Source organism: Lactuca saligna, chromosome 6, assembly GCF_052625555.1.
Source record: "Lactuca saligna cultivar CGN05327 chromosome 6, ASM5262555v1, whole genome shotgun sequence".
NCBI classification, from domain to species: Eukaryota; Viridiplantae; Streptophyta; class Magnoliopsida; order Asterales; family Asteraceae; genus Lactuca; species Lactuca saligna.
The window spans coordinates 179,407,694-179,431,677 of record NC_136422.1 but is presented as its reverse complement, the minus strand read 5'-3'; the positions used below and the strand labels follow the sequence as shown (position 1 = coordinate 179,431,677).

General features: G+C 36.2%; 2 protein-coding genes across 3 annotated transcripts; one reads left to right on the top strand and one right to left on the bottom strand.

Annotated features, from left to right (window-relative positions):
- Nucleotides 1-3,206: 3,206 nt before the first annotated feature.
- Nucleotides 3,207-7,978, bottom strand: ALF4 (aberrant root formation protein). 2 transcript variants are annotated; one of them, XM_078960895.1, is made up of 13 exons: nt 7,843-7,978; nt 7,554-7,733; nt 7,236-7,385; nt 6,978-7,050; nt 6,495-6,664; nt 6,356-6,412; nt 6,130-6,280; nt 5,981-6,040; nt 5,411-5,688; nt 5,260-5,331; nt 4,499-4,576; nt 4,218-4,424; nt 3,207-3,646 (listed from the first exon to the last, which is right to left on the bottom strand). In XM_078960895.1, exons 1-13 carry the CDS (start codon nt 7,903-7,905, stop codon nt 3,389-3,391), a joined length of 1,797 nt encoding a protein of 598 aa, XP_078817021.1. In that variant the 5' UTR covers nt 7,906-7,978; the 3' UTR covers nt 3,207-3,388. The 2 variants fall into 2 exon arrangements, with proteins under 2 accessions (XP_078817021.1, XP_078817022.1); XM_078960896.1 differs by lacking the exon at nt 6,356-6,412.
- Nucleotides 7,979-22,306: 14,328 nt separating this feature from the next.
- LOC145000669 (large ribosomal subunit protein uL6z/uL6y-like) lies at nt 22,307-23,776 on the top strand. Its single transcript, XM_078959933.1, has 3 exons — nt 22,307-22,761; nt 23,199-23,321; nt 23,591-23,776. Exons 1-3 carry the CDS (start codon nt 22,387-22,389, stop codon nt 23,675-23,677), a joined length of 585 nt encoding a protein of 194 aa, XP_078816059.1. The 5' UTR covers nt 22,307-22,386; the 3' UTR covers nt 23,678-23,776.
- The last annotated feature ends 208 nt before the right edge of the window (nt 23,777-23,984 follow it).

The following is a 23,984-nucleotide window of genomic DNA, read 5'->3' as shown; positions in this document are numbered from 1 at the left end:
TATGGTTGCTTTTATTTTTTCTAGTCGAAACAAAATTGTTTTAAAATGTTTTGTTTAAAACACATTTTAAAAAGAGTTCTTAAAATCGAAATGTAAGTAATTACAAATACATTGTATGCCTGTGATTTATTTTGTGATAATAAATATTGTTAATAAATGATAAAACATTAGCCTTTATATAATTAAGTTGGGTGATTAATTTATAAAGGATTAAAAGATCAAAATGTATTAAAATTAAACTGTTGTTTTCCTTTTTGTTTTTCTACTTAAGAAAATTAAGTTAAATAATGAGAATAAAACTTGTTTTATGCCTACGAACATTAAGTTAAATAATGATAACCTTTTGGATTGGTATCATGTTTTGAGAATTATTTATATACACAAGAACAAACTACATCTTCTTATTAAATTCTTTCCTAATCGAGGACCTGATCATCAACATCATGCATGGTGTAAGAAATTCGATGAACAACAGGATGTTGTTTCTTTTATGACTTTATTGTAGGAGCCTAGAGCTAAAGAAAGAAGTATGAGATATGAGGTCTACTTGGTCATCAAACAGTAAAAAAAAAAAAAAAAAGTTCCACAAATTGTATTTAAACACGAGTCATGGATTGAGTGGGAGAAATCCGAGCTAAAGCTATATAAAATGAAAGTTGTGGAATATGAGCTTTTTTCCACCAAGAGGAAGAGGTCGCATTCGAGGGAAGAAAACAAGAAGATTTCATGATGACCAAAGAAAAGAAAAAACTAACCTTTCTAAGAATGTCAACTAGTTCCATTGTAGAGAAGTTGGTCAATGAAAGATCAATTGTTTCAAATATCTTTTGAGATGAAAGATAGTAAAGTTGGAAAGTCCAACAAATCAGGCGTATATTTTCCATTCTATGTGATAGAACTAAATGAATTTTCTTAAATTCATGGGTGTTTGATAAAGGTTATCGTACTCACATTTGTAAAAAATATGCAGGGATTTATAAAAAGAAGGAATCTGAAAGGAGGCCAAGTGGACTAATTCGTTGGCAACAAGACAAATGCACATTGGAATTTATGAGCTGAAGTTCCAAATGAGATCATTCTTACATTAAATGATTGTGATTAGGCTCCTAGAATTAGTGTAGGAACTGTTCTAGTTTCCCTTTTAATAAAGAGTTGTTATAAACCTATGTTTTTTTATATTAGTATTTCGGTTTATAAAACAATATGTTATGCTTTAATATTATTTTTAGAATTGGTATTTGTGAAATTGAAATGAAAAACCACACCTCAAATAACATGTCAATGAACGTGTTAAGTTTTAAATGTTGCTAGATCCATATCAAACTTCAATCAAACATATCTATGATATTCTTCAATTGAAAATATCAACAAGAAATGCATAACAAAACTCCAATCATAGCAAATTTGAATTCAACTAGGTCAGACTTATTTGATATGTGTGAATCGTGTTTATATGGAAAAATGTAACTAGTAAAAATATGTCAAAGTTTGTCGGTAAATCCACCACAAACACCACTATAAAAGGGCATGTTGCATAGCATTCCTTATTCTTGAGTCCAATTGAAGTCATTGTACTTGAAATTGAATATAGAATACCTTAAAGTTTTCTCAAAGTTAATCGGAAACAATGCGTGAAATAAGTATTAAATGATGCCCTAAAAATAATTTTTTTTGCATTAAGTATACTTAGTAATGATGTATTGGCACGAGAATCGAGAAACATGATGACATCACAAAAGTACATTGCACATGATTGCAATATTAATTAAATCCCCCAAAATCCTCAAAAAGTTGATTTTGGTATATTTATAGCCGGTCAAGATTTTTCAAACAATAATTGACTCCTTCTCTCTCAAGCTTCATCCCTCCTCCTGCATTTCCGGCCAAAAACACCATTGGAGGTGGTTGCATTTCCGCTGACCAACAAAGGCAACAACCCCTTCCTCCAGTCGTGTAGCACCACCCAAACACCCCCCCCCCCCCCCTCGTGGTTATTGATGTTCTTGACCTTGCAGCCGGCGATGGAGAAGAGATTAACCAAGAGGAGTCGTCGAAGCAGCCCCTCTCAATGAAGATAGCCACCAGTTTCCGACTTCGCTCCCTCCTGCCACATCTCCCTCTTCCTACTTCGATTAACAACACCACATGTGGCATCCCCTTTTTTACCTTAATGTTAACCAGTTAGAAAGAAGATCGTCGTAAAATCGGATACCTCCTCGCTCTTTCGATTGTTGTGGCACCAAATAACCCCACTTATGTCATCTTCTTCACTTTCCGAAGAGAAGAACTCGGTGAAGTTCCACCGAAAACCTCGACATGCCGAGGTGAGGGGGCGGTTTTCCCCGGGTTGCTAGGTTCCATGTCACCATCCACCTCACATTTGCCAAGTCCTTCTTCCCACTCCCACCAGCCTTACATTTATATTTATATATGAATATTACATTTCTCTCTCACATCATTACGCAAGAGGGTTTTGCAGCAAAAAGAAATATGATTCAGATTTGTTCTCGCATTCTCAAGTATATAATTGTTCTCGTTTTCGGATCATAATTCTACAATATTAAGATCATACCCCAAATACAATTTGTATACAATCTGGTTCGTTTTTTATACTTAGGATCGTACGATCCTACAATCAAAACCACGATTTTAACAACCTTGATAAATTCTTATATATATATATATATATATATATATATATATATATATATATATATATATATATATATATATATATATATATATATATATATATATATATATTAAGAATAAATCTCAAAAGGTGTTGTTAAAAAATCTATAAATTTCTTTAAAAAATTATTAAAAAAAAAATAATTTGTAAAATAAACTAAATTTGGAACAAATTTGTAATAACGTTATTTGTTCAAACCAAATTCGTAACATAACTGAAATTTTAAGCCAAAAGAGTTGGAAATATTCGAGTTGAGATTGGGGTAAGCATACATATTACCCTTTTAAAAGGTAAAATGCATTCGTTGGCAACTTAAATACAAATGAAATAGTTACTTTCCAATAAAAAACAGTGGTAACCCCATGCTACCTAAATAATTATAGATTGAAAAATCATAAACAAAACAAATGAAAACACAAAATTTTAATATTTCAAGAAACAGAAAATTCAAGATTCTATGTAATTATAAAAACTCAAAATTCTACGTATTTATAAAATTTTAAATTCGGGTCAATCATCAAAATTCTACGTAATTATAAAATTTTAAATTCGGGTCCATCATACAATCGCATTCAACTCTTTTGATGCAATACAAGAGATGAAGAGAGTTGGTATCCTACCTTTTTAGCTGGTGGGTATTAATTAAAATTTAAAAAAAAAAAAAAAAAAAGTAGATGGACATAAATGATATGGGGCCTAAGTAGTAGTATGCTTGAGATTGTCTTCAACTAGTTCAATACATCGATATAAAACAAACTCTAGAGGATTAAGAGCAATTGCCAGTTGACCATCGTCGTCCCCAGCACTTACACCAGAGACCAAACTTCTTAATGGTTCAAGCCATTCTCTGTACACCTTCTGCAACTTGTTCTTCAACAACACTTCCGTGTAGTTTGTTTTCCCTGATGACTCGGTGATCAAAATGAATCTGTAGAGATTCAGTGCTGATAACACCTATCAAAAATGAACAACTCTCATTTATCTATATTTTCTTACTAAAGATACTCATACCACCATACTTTATACTATTAATTAGAAAGTCCTACATTTCCACTTCAGGAGTTTTGCCACAAAGGTTTTTAGTTTTAGAGTTTTGGAATTTGACAGATTTAGTCCCTGTCATTTTTTTTTACAAAAACAGTCCATTTGTTTAAGATTTTTGTATGTTGGCAGGTTTGTCCCCCATGTAGAAAATAAATTATAAAAGTTGTCCCCGTAATTTACAGAAAATGTCCTTGTGTATTTTTTTTACAAATCGGTCTGTATGTTATAAAAAATTACAAAAATAGTCCCGCCCAATAGAAAATTTGCAGATTACATTACACCCACCACACCCCACCAATATATTGCCATGTCTAGTCCCTACACTTTTTTAGTTTACCGCTTTCGCCACATGACTTTTGTATATTTGCAGGTTTGTTCCTTACACTTTCAGCATTACACAAGTTTAATCCCCCCACCCCCCAAAAAAAAAAAATACAGTTCATAATTTTTGATTGAAAAGGATAAAAGGGAAGAGAGTTACAGCATCGGTGAATTCAGGGAGAGAGGGGGGCCCACCCTTTGGTGGCTTTAAGACAAACTCCACACAATCAAGAACACCACCTGTCCAAAATGACAATGTACTTTGAACAGCTTTATTTTCTTCTTTTGCATCTATATTTTGCCCTGAAACCTTTTTCGGATATTCCTTGTACATTTCTTCTTTGACACAACCAAGAAGAATCGCAATCTGTTCAACAAATTTCATCTTTTCAAATTAACTCATCATCATAAATTCATACTTCATAAATCATGCTTTTTTACCATGGAGGATAAATCGCTGTTTTTTATTAAAGCCATCAAGATGTCAAATCTTAAAGAAGCTGGAATATCTGCAAGCACCTGACATCATCCAAACCATAAAATGACCGTTTTACCCTTACGACTCCAAAAAACAATATTCATTGATTCTAACACATGGGAGGAGTTGGAAAGGTAAAAAGAAGAGAGACAAATAGATAAAAAAGGGTTAGTGTCTTGATACATTAAGCCATATTGTTTCACCTTCAACTGATCCATTAAGGCATTTTGTAAAAACTGAAAAAAGGTAATGATGGAAAATTATTATGTATACTAATTAGAATTGAGAAATGAATAGTATACTTTTATGTTTGAGACTTTGGCCACCAATAGTTTTGTGCATTGGCAGGTTTGGTACCCGTGTAGAAAATAAATTATAGAAACTGTCCCTGTAATTTACAGAAAAGGTCCCTGAGCCGATTTTTTATAGAAACTGTCCATGTGTTTAGGACTTCCATATGTCGGCAGGTTTGGTCCCAGTGTATAAAATAAATTATAAAAATTGTCCTGTAATTTACAGAAAAGGTCCTTGTGCATATTTTATACAGAAACGGTCCACATGTTTACAAAAATTACAAAAATAGTCCCTGTCTAATAGAAAATTTTCAGATTAAGACCGCTGGATTAAGTCATGTATATAGCTTACTGGATTAAGTCATGTCCACATTAAGTTATTATAAGATTTACAAAAAAAAAAAAAAAAAAAAAAAAAAAAAGTTTTTTACCATTTTGAAAGTATCAAAAGCTTTTTTCCTCAGCGGTGGATCTGAAGCATATACAATCACCTTTTGAATAGCCTGAACATTTAAAAACTACATTTTTAGGCACTGTTTAGTAGATAATATCATAATAACCTGAGAAAAGGGGTGAGATTACCTGTAATGCAGCATAGAGACTAGGCATGTAGACCGAATAATCTAAGGGTTCCTCAAGATCCTTGTGAGAGTGAGAGTCAATGGCTTCCATAATGCAAAATAGAAAGTCAATGGCATGTCTTTTCAGTGCCCACGGAAGATTAGAAGAAGCATAAACATGCTTCAATATGCCAACTGCTTCCCATCTTTCTATTTGATTGCTACAAAGTTTGACTTTGACTTTGACTGCTGCCTCCAAATCTTCTTTGGAAGCTTCATTAGAAAGGTCTCTCCAAAGTACTGTGTGCACATATGTATATAAAAAAGAATAGAATCAGACATCATCTTAGTGGGTCTCATTTGTTACACAGGACAAGACATAACAGAACAATACAATCAGCCTTGTTATGCAAAAGACGAAAATGCCCTCATCCTCATCATGGAAAATAGCCCTAGAAATCTCTTTTAGTATAATCATGTCCCATGTAAGAAAGTAACAAACCGCAGCCTAAGCACTGGTTTTGGAAACCAGTGATTTCAGCAAAGGGTAAATTCGGAAAGAAAAAATACATGTATCAGCCTATCAGGTCACCTGTAATAGCTGCTCCACATTTGACATATGAAAAGCATCTCATATAATCATCTTCATCGCCTATACATGCATCAAAAAGGAAGAAAGGTATGAGGAAACAAGGTCAAAAGTCAAAACTGAACTTTTTATGGTCAAACCTGAACTTTTACCTTGAGAAATAAGGTCAACAGCCATGCCCACTTCATGTCCAGTTATTAGACCAAGATAAGTGAAACCACAGTAGTGAAGGAAGTGTGATAACTGTAACATAATGGGAGACCATCTAGAAGTTTCTGATCCCACACTATTTGAAATAAGAGCCTGCATTTTATAAAGAAAGTAAGATGAGAATAAAAAAAAAATTAATAATCACATTCTAGGCATGAGGGGTATTACTGTAATTTGCAAGACATACAAGCCAAATAAAGCAAAAAGCTTCTCATCTTTTTGATCCTGTTGCATAAAATAAATGATGGGAAGTGAAGAAACTTGAGAGTTAAGACAACTTAGACATATTTACAAGTGTGCCACTGACTAGTTTTATGCAGATTGTGTTAAGAGAATGAGCGATTAATATTGCTTTATTGATTAAATCCATATCTTCATCCTCTTCTGGATCTGATAAGATGGCTTCTAGAACCTTCAGGACAACGGGAAGGGATGCTTTTACTTGCTCAAATGGTCTTCTCTTGAGGGCCTCAAAAACTGGGAATAAAGAAAAATGAATAAGAAACTGGTAAATCTTAGTTTCAAAGCATGATATAGGTAAGACTAAGAGAATTATGTTCCAAGAAGAACAAATTTGGATCAATTTTCACAGGAATAGCTAAACATATGCTCACCTCCTCAAGTATCCTGCAACTTACTCATTAATCTTGACTTAACCAGGGTAGATAAGAAAATATAAGTGGAGTTCATGAAGTTATAATTATAAAATGTAAAAAAAATCTTCATCCGAAACAGTATATAGTAATCAGCTAGAAGTAAAAAAGGATGAAAACAAAACAGCAAACACTACCTTTTGCAAGAGCTCCTAATAGTGGTGTAAAATAGAAGGAATTGCTAAAGCCATCGCTTGGAGAAGTCATAGCCTGTTGAAATAGCACATAACTTTAACAATGGAGTAAATCAACATCTCACCAAGGAAGTAGTAGGCTAGGATCAAGCATGTTCATATAATTCATGAATTTTGTACATATTTTGAGATCATGTGTACAAACATAGTTGATAGATCTTTATCAAATCCTACACAAATAAACAGTTAAAAACAACATACCTCACAAAGAATAGAAACCATATCTCGGGGGCTACAAACCTCCACGAAATGATTAATGATCCTTTCAGCATTCTCAAAACACCTCGTAGACACACAAGCAAACTTGGCTACAGCCTTAGGAAGCTCAAACGCTAATGCATCTGTAATGGCCTGAGAAAAAAGGTATAGGTATCACCAAAAACGTAGCATTAATGTTGGGACTTATAAACTACTAATATGAAGAGAAAACTCCAAAAGAAGTTCAGAACATACTATCAGATTCGAAAAAATGATGTGATGGTGAAATTATGCTCGTTGAAGTAATAAATAACTTAATACCTGGTCAAGTGAAGGTGAAATTAAGTAGTGATAAATTTCTGAAAGAACCTCAAACGCCGAGTTCTCTGCTCCTTTTTCATCGTTCGTCCCCGATGAGATAAAATCCGATAGCGAATCGAGAAAATGAACAAGCTCCGATATGGATTCTTGTGATTGCTTAAAGTCCCCATTAGCGATTGACTATCAAAGAATACCATGATCATATTGGTAACTATCATAGAGCAATTGTGATTGTTTATATAAATAGAAAAAGATGTCGTGATTGTCGAGAGATAGAGGGAGGAATTACTTGAGAACATGAAGCTAGGGCTTGTTGAAGGCGAAGAGAGTCGATGTTCTCTGGTGCAGACATGGGTTGGGAGTTTTAGCGGGAATGATAGGACATTTGCTTCTACATGCTTCTTGGTCTACTACGTTTTAGGGTTTATTCTTTGGAATTATTAAGTTTTCATTTATATAAACGAACTACCAAAGGGATAAATAAGATAAGTCAAACATAACTGTTGATTTAACAAAATAGACATAGTTTTAATATACAACATTTACCAAAACGCTAAATATCGTTTTGTAACACTCGATTTTGAATTGCTTCATTATTCTGAACCGTGGCCCAATCATCGGTTATCAAAAGGCTTGGAGCCTTAGGGAAGAAAGTTTTAGACCCATGTTGTTTATGTGATGAAAGGGTTATGTTTGTACTTTAGAGCCCAAGAGTATCGATAAAGGCTTTGGTTTGGGCCTTTTATGAATTTTGGATTTTAGTTCGGTTGGTTTTAAGGCTAAATAAAGTTGATAGAAGTGTAGGACTTCTCGTTACCTTTTCGTGGATATAGGAACGTCGAAAACGGATAATAGATGCAAAAGTTATGACCATTTTGAAGTTAGAGGGGTTTGGGGCCAAAACGGGTACACATGGCGTATCAGGTGGGTACGCATGGCGTTCAAAAAGGAAATTGGTCGCGGGCCAACTTGGGAACGTTGGGCGTTCCTAAGGGGAACGTTGGGTGTTTGCTCGGCAACTTCAAAAGTTCGTTTTTAGGGTTTGGCCCTTTTATAAGCATCATTATGGACCCAAACCTTTTCCATTCTTCAGCCTCCATTTTCTCTAACCCTAAGAACAAACCCCTGACATCCATTTGAGTGATTCTTGAGCTTCATAGTGGTTTAAGTGTGCTTTTGGTGCTTGGGGATGGATATGAGCTTCTTGAAGAATCATTGTTTCGCTTTGAGCTTTTGGATCCAAGTTTTATCAGATGGATCTATCCTTAGAGGTGTAAAGTCTCAACATTTATAGTTTTCTCATATGGATCTACTTGGGTCTTGAGTTGTTATGTTTTGTACCTTGAAGAAGAAGAAACTTGGTAATCAAGCCATGCTTGGAGTTTAGCTTCTATATCCATATTCTTCATCACAATTGCAAGCCTCTAAAGGTATAAAGTTCTCATATTGATGCTTCTTTATCACGAGATCTAAGTTAGGGATAGAGTTATGCATGTTATGGTCTTTTGAGGCTCCTTGTGAGTTTGGGTCACTCCAAGAGCCTAAGATTGTAGATCTTGCCTTTTATGAGTTGGATTTGATATAAAGTTGGAGTATTGATGCATAAAGTCCTCCTATGTTTGAGTTATTGGTCACTTTGTGAAGTTTAAGTGCTTGAAATCATGATTGGACATTTTTTAGCTATACAAAGGCTTAAAGCCTTTAACTTTATCAATTAAGTCATTGGTATGAAGCTATTTTGAGGGTTTAGACATTGGACTTAAGGTATTAAGACGTTTGGTGTAATTTATGGTTAATGGTTGGGAACGTCGTGCGTTCATCTCGGGAACACGGCACATTCAGACAAGGGGTCCCGATTTGTGGTCTGGCAACGAATGCCCTGCGCTCCACCAGGGAACGCAACGCATTTGGTTCATCACTAAGCTTATTGGGCTTTTGGTCATGGGTTTGTTTTGGGGTTTCGGTTTGTTTCTTTGGGCTATGAATTATTTGTTTGGGCACCAGTTGGGCCTCAGGACTTTGAGGGGGCCTTAGGTTGGTTTGGGCCTCGAGTTGTATTGTTCGGCCATTAGTGGGCTTTGGGCCAAGTTTGGGTTGGGCCCATTAAGGAAAGGGTAAAATGGTATTTTACCCTAAGAGCCAGGATTTTCGAGTTCAGACCACAGTTATTGGATTATGTCATAATTATTAATTGGGATTTGTTGGTAGGCTGTAACTTTAAGGGATATGTCAGCGCCTATATCATTGTGTGCAATAACATCTTTAATCGATGTGATGCTAATTGTGATGGTTGAGTTTATTCAAGATCGGGAAATTGGGAAAGGGTGGCAAGTGTGGTGTTTAAAACAGCTTATGTGGTATGCTTTACTGGTATGAAATATGAATATTAGCATATCTATGACTTGTACTTTTCTAATTAAAAAAATAACGAGTATATATAATCATTGTCGATTATACTGGAAACAAGCAGGCTAGAACAGTATATAGATTTTGTCTAAGCTTCAGTGGATACGCAATGAGGAAGAGAGGTCATGTTTTGGTTTCCACGTTCAATCCCATTGACACTATCATCACTATTGTCATTTCTCGTTTCTTAAGTCCCTCCATTGCCATTGGAAGGTATCATGCTATACTCATGCATTAAACATTTGTTTAGTGATCTTACACTACACATTGATCATTTGTTTTGATTGTTCATCAAGTTGTTATCTTGTTTACACGGCCTTACATGTATGTTTGTGATGTTTACTGGGTTGTACTTTGTTCTATGGGCTAAATGAAAAGAGGGATTTAAAAAAAATAATAATAATAAAAATAAAAATAAAAAAAATCGAATGGAATATTGTGATGTGGAGACGCCTCTACTTCAATGACACCAATATTTTCATTATATTCATTTTGGAAACGCAATTTGAGATTTGATTGTCTATGGTAAAGGTACCAGAGTGGGATCAGGGTTTTGTTTAACCGCCAGGGCCAAACAATATATTCAGCACGGGTGTGCGGGTTATCTCGCGTATGTTGTGGATACACAAGACAGATATCAGATTTCAGTTTCAGAGGTCCCAGTGGTCAGGGAGTTTGCGAACGTATTCCCGGAGGAGTTACCAAGGATACCTCCGGAGAGGCAGGTCGAGTTTAGGATTGACCTAGTGCCAGGTGAGGCTCCCATCGCCGAGGCGTCGTATCGGTTGGCACAACCAGAGATGCAGGAGTTGTCTTCACAGCCGCAGGAACTGCTATGAAAACAATTCATTCATCCGAGCAATTCTCCCTGGGGAGCGTCGATACTCTTCGTCATGAAGAAAGATGGTTCACATCGGATGTGTTTTGACTACCGGAAATTGAACAAGTTAACGGTGAAGAACCGATACCCACTCCCGAGGATATATGATTTATCTGACCAGTTACAGGGTGTGTCTTGGTTTTCCAAGATAGACTTGAGATCTAAGTATCATCAGGTCAGGGTCAGAGAGGAGGACGTGGAGAAAACCGCATTCCGAACTCGTTATGGACATTACGAGTTTGTGGTGATGTCGTTTAGGCTCACTGATGCTTGATTCTAAGTTCTCTAAGATAGACTTGAGATCTGAGTATCTGCAGACTGATGCTTGATCATTCGGTCATCGTATTTATAGATGATATATTGGTATATTCTAAGACAGACGAAAACGGACGTCGGATGAAGAAGTTATGAATTTATAACGGAGTTTTGTTGTCATGACCTATTAAAATAATATAATAAAAATAAAGTCAAAATTAGCCGACGGAGTCTAAACAAAAGTTGTAGATCGTAGTTTCACCTACGCGGGGATATTAAAAAGATCAAAAATGGAGCTCGTATGAGGAAGATATGAATTTTAAAAGTTTATTAAATAATTAAAGTATTTAATTTAAATATAAATTTGGATATTATCCAAAGTGGGGAGTCCCCGGGCTTATTCGGGTTACGCCCAGCGTACCTGGATTTACACCCAGCGTAAATCGTGAATCCAGCCCCTATATAAAGGGTGCGAGGCTGCCTTATTCCTTTGCTCATTTTCTCTTCTCTCTCTTCCGTTTTACCTCGATTTTCGTGCAAGAAATATCTCGAAGCCACGGTATTAATCCCGAGCCCCGAAGCAGGTCCTGAAGCCCCAAAGATCCCGAGAAGTAAAATTTCCGAGCCGAAGCTCTGCCCGCGAGGAGCCCGATTTTTGTGAAGATCTTCCAAATCTGCCGAAGAATACTACTTCTACAAGCCGTAGTGCTATCCAATCATCTTATGATCAAGTGAGTGTGTGGTCACTTTCTTCTAACACATAAATATTAAGCATTTGCTATGAAATACGCGCTATGTGTATAATATAAAGTTGTTTATACGTGTGGGTGTGTAGTCCCTTTCATAAACACGAGTATAATACAAGTATTGTTTGAATGTATTAAGTATATGTTTGGGTGAGTGTGTGGTTACTTTCTTGTAACACATAAATATGAAGTATTTGCTTTGAAATGCGTGTTATGTGTTTATATACTATTTTTTTATTTGAGATAAGTGTGGAATGGATATTTTATGTGGTTTTTTAATGTGTTAAATTGTGACAATAGTAAATTTCGGATCAAGTCAAAGTCAAACAATGTCAACAAGTCAAACCAGACGACTCAATTAGCCCTTGTATATTAGGGTTTACATTGTGTATTTACTAAGCAACCCGCTATTTTTATGAGAAAACATCAATTGGATAATTCGTATGTTTGAATTTCCATAGCCGTGGTAATACTAAACATTGAACCAAAGCGATAAAACACTATTACACTCATCGGGAGTGTGTAGGACACTAAAACATGGCATAATGTGGTATACGGACCTTGCATTGCGAATCCGGACACTCAAAAAGGTCACAAAGGAAACCTCCCTCAATTGTATTCACTTTATCTCTCTCTATTTCAAATCTCTCCCAAATTTCTCTCAAAAGTTCCCGTAACTTTTCATAGTCTTTCGGGCCATCCCTACCCTTAACCGGGTCAGAAACGGCTTGAAACGACGTAAAAACGAGTAAAACATCCTTAAGGAGCCGAAACTCCTCTTAGGGCCGAAACCTCTTAGCAACCGAAACCCTAGGGTCGAACCCTCTTGGCAGCCGAAACCCTATGACCGAAACCAAGAAGCAGTCGAGACCCCAGCAGCCGAAACAGTGACCTCTAAAACCGAAACCCTACATCCGAACCCTCCCAACAGTCGAAATCGAGACCTGCTAATGGACCGAGACTCGCCGAGGACCGAACCCACTGAGGACCGAAACCCGTCGAACCGAGCCTCGCTTCTTCAAGCTCCGCCTTCGCACCTTCGGTTCTTTCTTTCTCTCCTCTCGGTCCCTTCCCTAATTTCGGTTCTCATGCCCAACCAAACCACACTTTCGTTTCTAAGCTCCTTAGGAGCCGAACCTTCGCAACTTCGGCTAGAATTTTGGATTTTTGCCATTTTTGCCCGATTTTCAATATTTTTAGCATTTTAAGCCCGTTTTTCATCATTTTAAAGTGGGAATTTCACCCAAAACTTTATTTTAACATATTAAGACCCATATGTATTAATTATCCATGTTTTGAATGCAAATCTTATCCAAGATTTAGTGGTTGGAGTAATAAAGGTGGAGTGTTGACTTTCCTTTAGCTTATAACACAAGCAACCCCTTACACCCACTCCTTGAGCAGCCACACTCCTTCTACCACGCCTAGGTATTGTAAATGTAATTTTCCATCGTTTCCAACCTTCTCTCACATTATTAGAGCTAGAACATCACTCCACACTCCTCACTTCACTCATTTCTCTCATTTTACCAAAAGATCAAACACAACTTTCTCTCACTTTATCTCTCTAAAAATTCGAGATTTAAGGCTGATCATCAAGCTTTCTTACACTCTTGGTATGTATAATTCATCCTCCATCTGATAGTTACACTTCGTTTTACTCAAATCATTGGTTTCTTACACAAACCCCATCATTATTGTGTTAGATTCTTGAATCTTCAAAGTAATCCTTCAAGTGTTCTTGAGTTGAACACTTATCTTCTCCAACATCCATCTACCAAAAATCATTCAAGGTGAGTTCATACCCCTATATTTTCATATTTTCTTAAGTTTTAAGTGGGGGGGATACAAGTTAAATCACCAAGAACACAACTAAATGCTTCTACCAACTTACATCATAAAAGTTGGACTCCATTCACATACTGTTTTGGTCAACTAAAACATTTTAGTTTTCAAAACTGTACAAGGTGAAAGTAGTTAAAGTTCTTAGCTTTAAAATGGCTACTTTCACATCTCCATATGGTTTTTTCTACAATTTATGGTGATTTTTACAAAACTACCTATCATTTTCAAGAACCAATCTGGACCAGTCTGTGTTTATGGACGTTTTCACCTAAGTTGGAGGTCACTAAAAATCATGGGAAAAATTATAAACAAACTAGACTCATCTTCCAAAACCACAGAATTTACGGATTCTGATTTGGATATATTATGAATTCTCTATAAATTTTCTAAGAACAGTAACGGAATCTGTTAATAACAAAAAAATACTAACAATTTCATTTCACCTTGTAACATGTCGAGCAAGGTGTACATATTTATGTGAATATATGTTATTGTAAGTAATATGACATTTTGTCTTGGTATATAGACATACATAAGTTTATAAATGGATTTTGATACATATATAAAAGATAACAAATTGTTATAATCAAAGTATATCCATTTCATACGAACATTTGAATAAACTATGTTAAAGATAGTTTACGTACATTACCACTAATACCCTTGTTTTGACAAACTATAATAGGTATAGTTTATGATACATTACATAACACTCTCATACAAAAAGGGTACATTTATACAAAAAGGGATTTTCATTACATTACACGTAAATTCATTAATAACTTTGTGAGACATTCGCTTCACATCTACCAATAAGTCATGTATTGTAACCAGAGTCTCCTGGAGCGAGAGCGTGATAGTTGTATATAGATATATATTGGGTTTGACAAACCCACACCTTAACTACATGCTACAGTTAGACCAGCAGGTCTGGGGTGACAAATGTCATAAAATTCCAACGCCTGAAGAACGTCGTTTCAGGCCAACTAGGTCATAGCATGGTTATAATAACTCACAGAAAGTATTAACAAATATAAGAATTTACGGGAATTTCATTGAATTCAACGCGTTTATGTTGATTTAAACTTACATTATTTTATATAAGTAAGAAAAGTTACTTATACATTTCGGTCTTTGGATATAAGACTACATTACACATTTTAAGGAAAATATCGGATTTTTCTGGAACAAACATGACATTTACAAGAGAAAGGATTTTATCAAGTTTAAAACAAAAGCTAATGAACTCACCAACCTTTGTGTTGACACTTTTTCAAACAACTTGTATTCTCAGGAAATCACTAAACAGGTAACCAAGTGCATTTTGAGGATGGGACGTTAGGACGTCAACATTTCATATTTTGGCAACGTATTATAATTGATTTGGAAACATGTAATTCGTACAATGATGTAACTATTTAATTTATATATATATATATATATATATATATATATATATATATATATATATATATGTTGGTTGTGTTTGCTTAAATTAGTATTGCAATTGTGGTTATGATACTATACATGAAGCCCTCCACCCCCGGACGTTTCCGTCATCCTTGGTTTGGGGGTGTGACATAAACCGTATATGTATTTTATATATACTAATATGTTGGGTAGAACATAGGTAGATGAGATAGTTGGTATGTGATAAAATGATGAGGTAAATGACTGAGGTATGTAAGATGCTTAAAGAATAATATTGGTAGATGCACCAAGTAGAGAATGTCATAATACTAGCAAATACGCTTGAGAATGATATTGGTAGATGCACCAAATATAGAATGTCATAATACTAGCATATGCACTTATAGGATAATCCTGGCAGATGCACTTATAAGATAATGTCGGCAGATGCGCCCAAAAGAGAATGCCATAAACCTGGCAGTCGCGCCTCATAGTGTATGACGTAATCCTAGCAGAGGCGCTTAAAGTATGATGTTGGTAGATGCGCCTTATGTAGTAATAGATTTTGTGTCAATTCATTAGGTCAATCCTTAGGAATAAATGAATGACGGGTAGTTGATTTCTGAGAGATCCTAAGAAATAAAGAAGATAATGGGGATGGTTAATTAGGTTGATTGTTTGATGGTTGAATATAATAATTATATTATTGTGGGTTGAAAACCCTATATGATCACCAGGCTCCAAAGCCTGACCCACTCGATTTTCTTTATATCACAGGTATTAATACGAAGACATTTTCACTGAGAGATTAAAGGAGATGTAAATCATTAGTGTAAATAAATGTAAGTTCTGTTTATGCTTATGTGTCTGTATCGGAACATGACATCCCGAGTTTTTGTTATATAATGAAAATACATTTCTTTAAGAAATGCTTTGATAAATTCTTATCGTATTTTATTTTGGGAACAAATTCCGCAACTGTTTTCTTTAAAAGATTACTCTGATTTTAAAAACAAACATAAACAAATCGGTATTTTTTTTTTCCGTGAAATTGGGGATGTCATACTAGATGTAGTCAAGGAATACGACTATGAGATCCTTTACCACCTAGGTAAAGCGAACGTGGTTGCGGACGCTCTGAGCCGCAAGTCAGTTGGATCTTCCACTTCGACAATATGTATGAGGATACCAATGGATTCTTCACTTGTGGGCTTGATCATGGAACCCCAAGTAGAGGGTATGCATCAGGAGAATTGGAAGCTATAGAGGATTAGGGGTGAGAACACCCGGTTTGTGCAGGATAGTCAGGGATTATTGACCCGATACGGTCGGGTGTGGGTTCCGATGTCTGGTGGGGTCAGATAGATGGTTATGGAGGAGGCTCATAAGTCTCATTTCTCTATTCATCGGGAGCCACCGAGATGTACCATGATTTGAGTTTGAGCTACTGGTGGCTGTGCATGAAGCGAGAAATCGTTTGGTACGTCGAGAGGTGCTTGACTTGCAAGATGGTCAAGGCCGAGCATCAAAGGCCGCATGGTAAGTTGTTGCCTCTAGATATTTTCCATGTGGAAAGGGTAACAGATCACGATGGACTTCATTACCAAGTTGTTAAGGACGACGAAGGGATATGATGCTATATGGGTCATCGTGGCTCGATTGGCCAAGAGCACCCATTTTCTGGCCATTCAGGAGAGTTCGTCGTCCGAGAAGCTGGCCGACATGTATGTCCGTGAGATCGTTGCTCGCCACGGAGTTCCAGTCTTTATTGTTTTCCGACCGAGATGTTAGATTCACCTCCTGCGTCTGGCAGAAATTCCATGATGAGCTGGGCACTCGGCTATATTTTAGCACAACATATCATCCGCCGAATGATGGCCAGAGTGAGCAGACTATACATACCCTCGAGGACATGTTGAGGGCTTATGTAATCGATTTTAGTGGGAGTTGGGATTCCCACCTACCCATGGCAGAGTTCGTCTACAACAATGGCTATCATTCCAGTATTGGTGCCACACCTTTTGAGCTGTTGTATGGGCAGAGATGTCGCACCCCGATCTGTTGGGGTGAGGTTGGTCACAGAGTGATGGGACGGACGGAGGTGGTCTTGCAAACTACCGAGGAGATTCATCAGATTAGACAGTGGCAGCAGACCACTCAGATTCGGCAAAAGATTTACGTCGACAGACGCCGATCTACGTTGGAGTTCCAGGTGGGTCACATGGTACTCCCAAAGGTCTCATCTTGGAAGGGTGTGACCCACTTTAGGAAGAAGGGAAATTGGGCCCCCGATACATCGGGCCATTTAGGGTCATGGCCAGGGTTAGCAAGGTAGCTTATAGACTAGATATTCCTGATGAGCTCAGTCAGATCCACAACACTTTTCATGTTTCGTTGTTGCGAAAGTGCATTCTGGACGAGGAGGCGGTGGTTTCATTAGATGACATACAGGTCGATGAGCACCTGAATTATGTGGAGAGACTTGTGCCCATTCTTGAGAGGAAGGTGAAGATTCTATGATACAAGAAGATACCTTTGGTAAAGGTACAATGGTAACATCAGAGAGGATTCGAGTGGACTTAGGAGCCCGAGTCTGAGGTGCGGGAGCATTACTCATATTTGTTTACCACCGCAAACTTCGAGGACGAAGACTAGGTTAAGTGGGGGAGAATTGTAACACCCCAAGATTTTACAGTTATTTTCGAATCCCCTATTCTATTATTATTTTGTCATTAGTAGTCCTTGGGGTTAGAAGAGCTGACCTGTGAGAAGCCTAAGGGCTAAAGTTGCAACTTTGGGATCAAGAGAGTACGCTAAGCGTACATAAGGTACGTTGAGAGTACTAGGCACGCCCTAGTATGTTGGGCTTACTCACGTCAGGTGAAAACCCTAATATTTAGGGTTTGAGTGTTATATAAACAACCTTGTGAGCTCATAACCCTCCTCTATCGCAACCTCCACTGTTTAGAGTCGTCTTCCCCAAACCCTAATCATTTCCTTGAGTGTGTGAGCTTATAATGTACATTTTGAGTAGTTTGAGAAGAAGGTGTTGCATCAAGGAGTTGGAGAAGAAGAACAAGCTAGTAGATCTAAAGTTGTTTGGTGCCCTAGAAGCTTCAGAAGGTAAAAAGCTTCAAACTTTATGCATATATGTTATAGATATTGACATTTTAGCTTTAAGAAACCCCTTTCTTGTCCCAAAAGTCTCAAGTTGGTGCATGATGTGATTTAGACGAAATAATCTGTCGTTCTAGACTCCTGAAGAGGTTTTGAGTGATAAAAATAAGGTCCCAATGACTTAAGATATCCCATGCATGGAGTAGGAAGGTCTTAATGGATTAAGACCAAGTATTAAGACCTTTGTGGATGTCTAAACTGTTAAAGTTCATGACTTTATGAGTCCTAAGCACATTTGGTCACTGGATCTGAAGTTTGGGCTTAAGTGCTTAAGCCATTAAGCACTTATTAGGGTTTCAGCAAAACCCCGCATATGCCCCGCGTAAATCCAGTACGCCCAACGTACTGAGTCAACCACCCCGATGGTGGTCAACGTCAGGAAGAGTACGCCCAACGTACGAGAGGAGTACACCCGCGTACATCCTTTTTTGGGCTTTTGTCAAAATGGGCTTCAGGATTGGGCCGCCTTTGGACTAGTTGGACTTGGGCCTTGATGGGTTCTAAGAATAAGGGTGTTTTGGGCCAGTTTTAAATATGGATCTTAGAATAAGGCCCAATAATGGGCCTTGCTTGTGGACTTTCAAGATAAATGTTTTTGGCATTGGACCTTGGCCCAATAAAGAGAAAGGACATGATGGAGTGAGTGGAACCTTAGTCAAGACTGATATCTCGTGTATTGATTTGGTGTTTATTATGTGATAGTTCGGGATTCCGGTGAGACAACGATCAGAGGTTTTTAGTACTTTCAGCACTACTTGCGATGTGAGTTATCATCACTATATCAACAAGGTCTAAGGCACCAATTTCGACCCTTATCGGATTTGGATCCGGGTTTATTGCATTATATGTTTATTGATTTACATCATGGTAGTTAGGATGGTGATATGCTATGTTAGTGACCAGTTAGGTCTGTATCCTGGTAATAGGATGTTGCTATGATTAGCGATCGGTTAGATCAGTTTGACTGTTATATATGCTAGCGCATGATATATATGATATGTATGTGCACATGTTTGTTGATTAGGAGTTGGGGTTGAGGCAGTCATGCTTTGTGCTGAAGGCCAACATACCCAGGGCGCTCCGGATAAACTGAAGGTCCTCCAAAGGGGTTCAGTTAGGTTGAAGGCCCAACGAGTTGTTCATATAGGTTGTAGTCCCTGTGAGACGGTCCAAACGTGGCAAAGGCTCAGAGAGCGGTCCAGATAGGCTGAAGGCCTGCGAGGCGGTCCAGTCACGCTAAAGGCTCATTATGCATGTTGTTTGCTTATATGTTTATATGATATGGTTATATTTGTATGATGTTGGTATTTTAAGGGTAACTCACTAAGTTTTCGAGCTTACATTTATCGACTATTGTTTCAGGTACTTCAAATGATCGCGGGAAGACGAAGACGTGACCGTACACTTCCTCGATTTTATGTTTATGATTTCTAGGAACTCTGATATGATACTATTTTGAAAACGAACTGTAGCAACTTAATGATTTTTAAATGTTTTAAAAAGATTAAGGGGCTGTTTGGCAGGATCTTAATTTTTAAGATCTGAATTTTTAAGAGGTCTGAATTTCTAAGAGGATCTGAATTTTTAAGATCTGAATTATTAATATGCTGTTTGGTTGGAACCTCTGAATTTCTTTGCTGAATTATAAAAATGACCATTTTACCCTCTTTATTATTTTTTAAAGAATACAATGTTTATTTTTAGAAAATAAACGAACCAAAGCCTTCAATAATATGTATATATAAACGTCATACAAAATCAAAGTTAATCATACATAATTAAATATATTTTTTTAAAATACAATGCTCTAACCCGAAGAGGCGAAAGTATGATGCTATAATAAAGAAAGCAATAAAAATACATTGTTATTTCTTACATTTAACCCTTACAAAAACAAGGTATAAAATCAATCATCACCAAGTGACAGATGCATAATCAGTAAAACTATCTATTGTCGATCAATTAAAGAAGATGCTAACTGTTACGATGTAGATTAGATGGAAGAACATGGATTGAATTAAGGTACTTCAGTAGTCATCAAATGAAGAAACTCCATATTTGGAAAACCATTGAGAAAATGAATGAATGCATTCTTGGTTAAGAAATAAACTATTGTGGCTACCTTTGTGATGTTGTCTCTATCCAACATTGCCCATAAAGCGCATCCATGTCCTTCCCGTTGAAACCATTTTTCTTGAACTCGAATATCTTTGAATTTCTACTGCCTACACACTTAAGAAACAACCAATCATTCTATCACTTTCATATCAACAAAAAATTAACCACAACAATCAATACAATTGAGAGTATGCTTTAGTGAAGTTCAACTCATTGGAGCATTTCTACAAACACTTTGTAGTCAATAACTCACTCCTAACATTCTACAATAAGAAATATGTCGATTACCCAAAAAAGTTCACAAAATATTCAATAAAATACAACTCACTGGAGCACTTTGACAAACACTTGGTACTACAAGAAATCAATCGAAACTTACATGGTTGTTGGGTTAAGATAGAGAATGCAGGAGACATGTCGACTCTGCCATGGCTATCAAGAAGATGAATCACAGGGAAGAAAATGGCCCAGAAGCTTGAAAATGAAAGGAGTCGTATGTTATAGATAAAGTCACCTGGGTTTCTTCTTTTCCAGATGGTGGTTGGGTCTTGCCGGCGTTGTCAGAGAGCTTGGCGTCGGTGGTCGTAACTTGGCGAGGCGACAATGGGTGCGACAGTGCTGTGCGAGGTCGACGATGGGAGGAGGTGGGAGGCGCTGAAGTTGGTCGGAGGAGGGTGAAGACCAAATAGATGATCGAGAAAGGTAGGTGTGTGTTTTATGAAACGAGGGCAAAAGAGGAACTAGCGTCTCTTCTTTTTATTCAGATACCCATTCAAGTCTGAAAGTTTAAGAGACCTTTAAAAGATTAAGATGCTTTTATTAATAGGTAACCAAACACTCTGAATCTAAAATATTAAGAGGTTGCCTCTTAATTTTACAATTAAGAGGCTACCAAACAACCCTTAATTTTGACATAATTTTTATGGATGTTACAATATTACAATTAAACTGAAGTTATTGATTAATTTGCCACAATGATCCATATCATGCTTATTATGTAAAAATCAGGTCCAGTACAAACATATATGGAGTCTGGGGTAAAAAGAAAAAAAACATTAAAGACAAATATAATAAAGATTAAAAAAATATCATTAATTTGTCATTCATTATAGAAGTGTTCAATTAGCAATAATAAGTAATCAAAATTGTTTATCTTTTAAACAAATTTAAGTTTGAACAAGCTTCGGGCCCTAACAATCATTTAGACAATAATTTTATTATATATATATATATATATATATATATATATATATATATATATATATATATATATATATATATATATATATATATATATATATATATCCCAAAAAATTTGGGTCCCCTGAAGACGTGGTCCCTAGCGGTCGCCCATGTTACCTACCGTCTAGACCGACCCTGGTAAAAATCAAGGTCTTATATATGTAAAGCCTAAGTCTGATTCTGAAGGTTCTATATCATGAGTCACAAGAACTTCATCTACATGCATATGTGGTTCTCTTGTATAGATCGTCATTTTTATAAAAGCACGTACATTACTAATTTTAAATCTATTTCAATGTTATATAATAACCAAATAAAAATATCATACAAGAAAAAACGTTTTTGAAATTTTTGGTGACTCAAAAAATTAAGTGGAACTTACAAACTAGATAATCAAACAAAATGAAAGATATCGTACTTAAAAAAAAAAGTCCTAAAATCGTAAAAAGTTATACATTATAATACATTATACATATCTTATAAAATTAAAGTCCATAACTTTGAAATCAATATCAAACACGAAAGGTCAAAACCTATTCAACCCAATAAAATCTGCCCAAGCCCAAGTTAACGTTTAATGGGTTTAATGATGAAATCCTGTTGGCCCATTAGCTAATAACCGGCCTGTTGAAAAACCCTAAAACACATCAGTGAGATATGTATATAGTGTTCTTCATTTTCTAGGGTTCCCTTGCCTCCAAAATCTCCTAAAAGTCTTCAGTTCTCTGCAGCAGAGTAAGAATCAAGAGGGAAGATGAAGACTATTTTGTCATCGGAGACCATGGACATCCCGGAGGGTCTGGAGATCAAAATCAAGGCCAAGGTTATCGAGGTTAAAGGACCAAGAGGAACCCTCACTCGCAATTTCAAGCATCTTAACCTTGATTTCCAGCTTATCACCGATGAAGAAACCGGAAAAAAGAAGCTGAAGGTTGATGCTTGGTTTGGATCTCGGAAGACCACCGCATCCATCCGTACTGCCCTCAGTCACGTCAATAATCTTATCGTCGGCGTCACTCAGGGGTTCCGGTACAAGATGCGTTTTGTTTATGCTCATTTTCCGATCAACGCTAGCATAACTAACAGCAACACTGCTATTGAGATCCGTAACTTTTTAGGGGAAAAGAAGGTTAGCACATTTTCGTATAATACTTATGATTATTACTTTCACCCCTTCAGTTGTGTTTTGCTGTTTCCTCATTAATCATGCTTAACTATTCCCTGCTATTCACTATGATCTGTGTGTTTTATTAATATAATGTTGACATTCGAAAGCCACTTTTTCATCGTACAGTTGCCATTTCTAATCAAACGATTCTGATCACCCTTTTCAGAAAAAAAAACTACAATCCATCTTGTGCTTTTCGAAATATAAATTTTTGTTTTTGTTTAAAATTGTTTTATAAACTGAAACAAGCATTCATGTAATGTAACATATTATGATGCCAATGATCCTAAACTGTTTCAGTTCCGAATTATGAATTCATGAACTTTGTATGCAATTAAATGCTACTTTTTTTCACTTGATGTTTAGTCGTGTTATAACTATTTGTGGCTGATTAACAGGTGAGGAAAGTCGATATGCTTGATGGGGTGACTGTAGTTAGATCCGAGAAAGTTAAGGATGAACTTATACTTGATGGAAATGACATTGAGCTTGTTTCTCGATCTTGTGCCTTGATAAACCAGGTAACACTTGTTACTTTTATGAGATGTTTTTGGGTACAAATTTTTGTATTCACATCCTTTTTTTTTTCAAAACCCTCATGTTATTTTAATTATTGGTTCATGTCATTGATTTGAATATGAATATATAGAGTATGAAAATTTAACATGGTTGAACTTGTAAATCACTTTCTTTATTGTTAAATCAATTGATTACTTAAAAGATGAAAAAACAACTTATTTAGTAATAGAGAGAAATTCAAATTTTGAGAGTTTATTTTGTTGATGTGCAGAAATGTCATGTGAAGAACAAGGATATCCGTAAGTTTCTTGATGGTATTTATGTGAGTGACAAGGCGAAAATACAAGAGGAAGAATGAGAGTTTTTTTAAGCATTTTCTTGTTTAATTTTAAGGATGTTTTTAGGATTGTTTTTATTGAACTTTTTTTTTGAGTTGAGTCGCAAGTTTTGTTTTCAACTAGTTCTTCTTCATGTTATATTTTTAGTTCTTGCTTGCCTTTTATAATGTTTGCGAAATTCTTGAAAGGAAATATCGAGTTAACTAGGGAAGAATCCCGCTTTGCGGGATTGGATGCGCCAAAGAAAAATGATGCTACATTTCACCCATTTTAAGATTGAACTATCAAAATGTTGATAAAAAATGTAGCTGGTAACATACAAAGCAA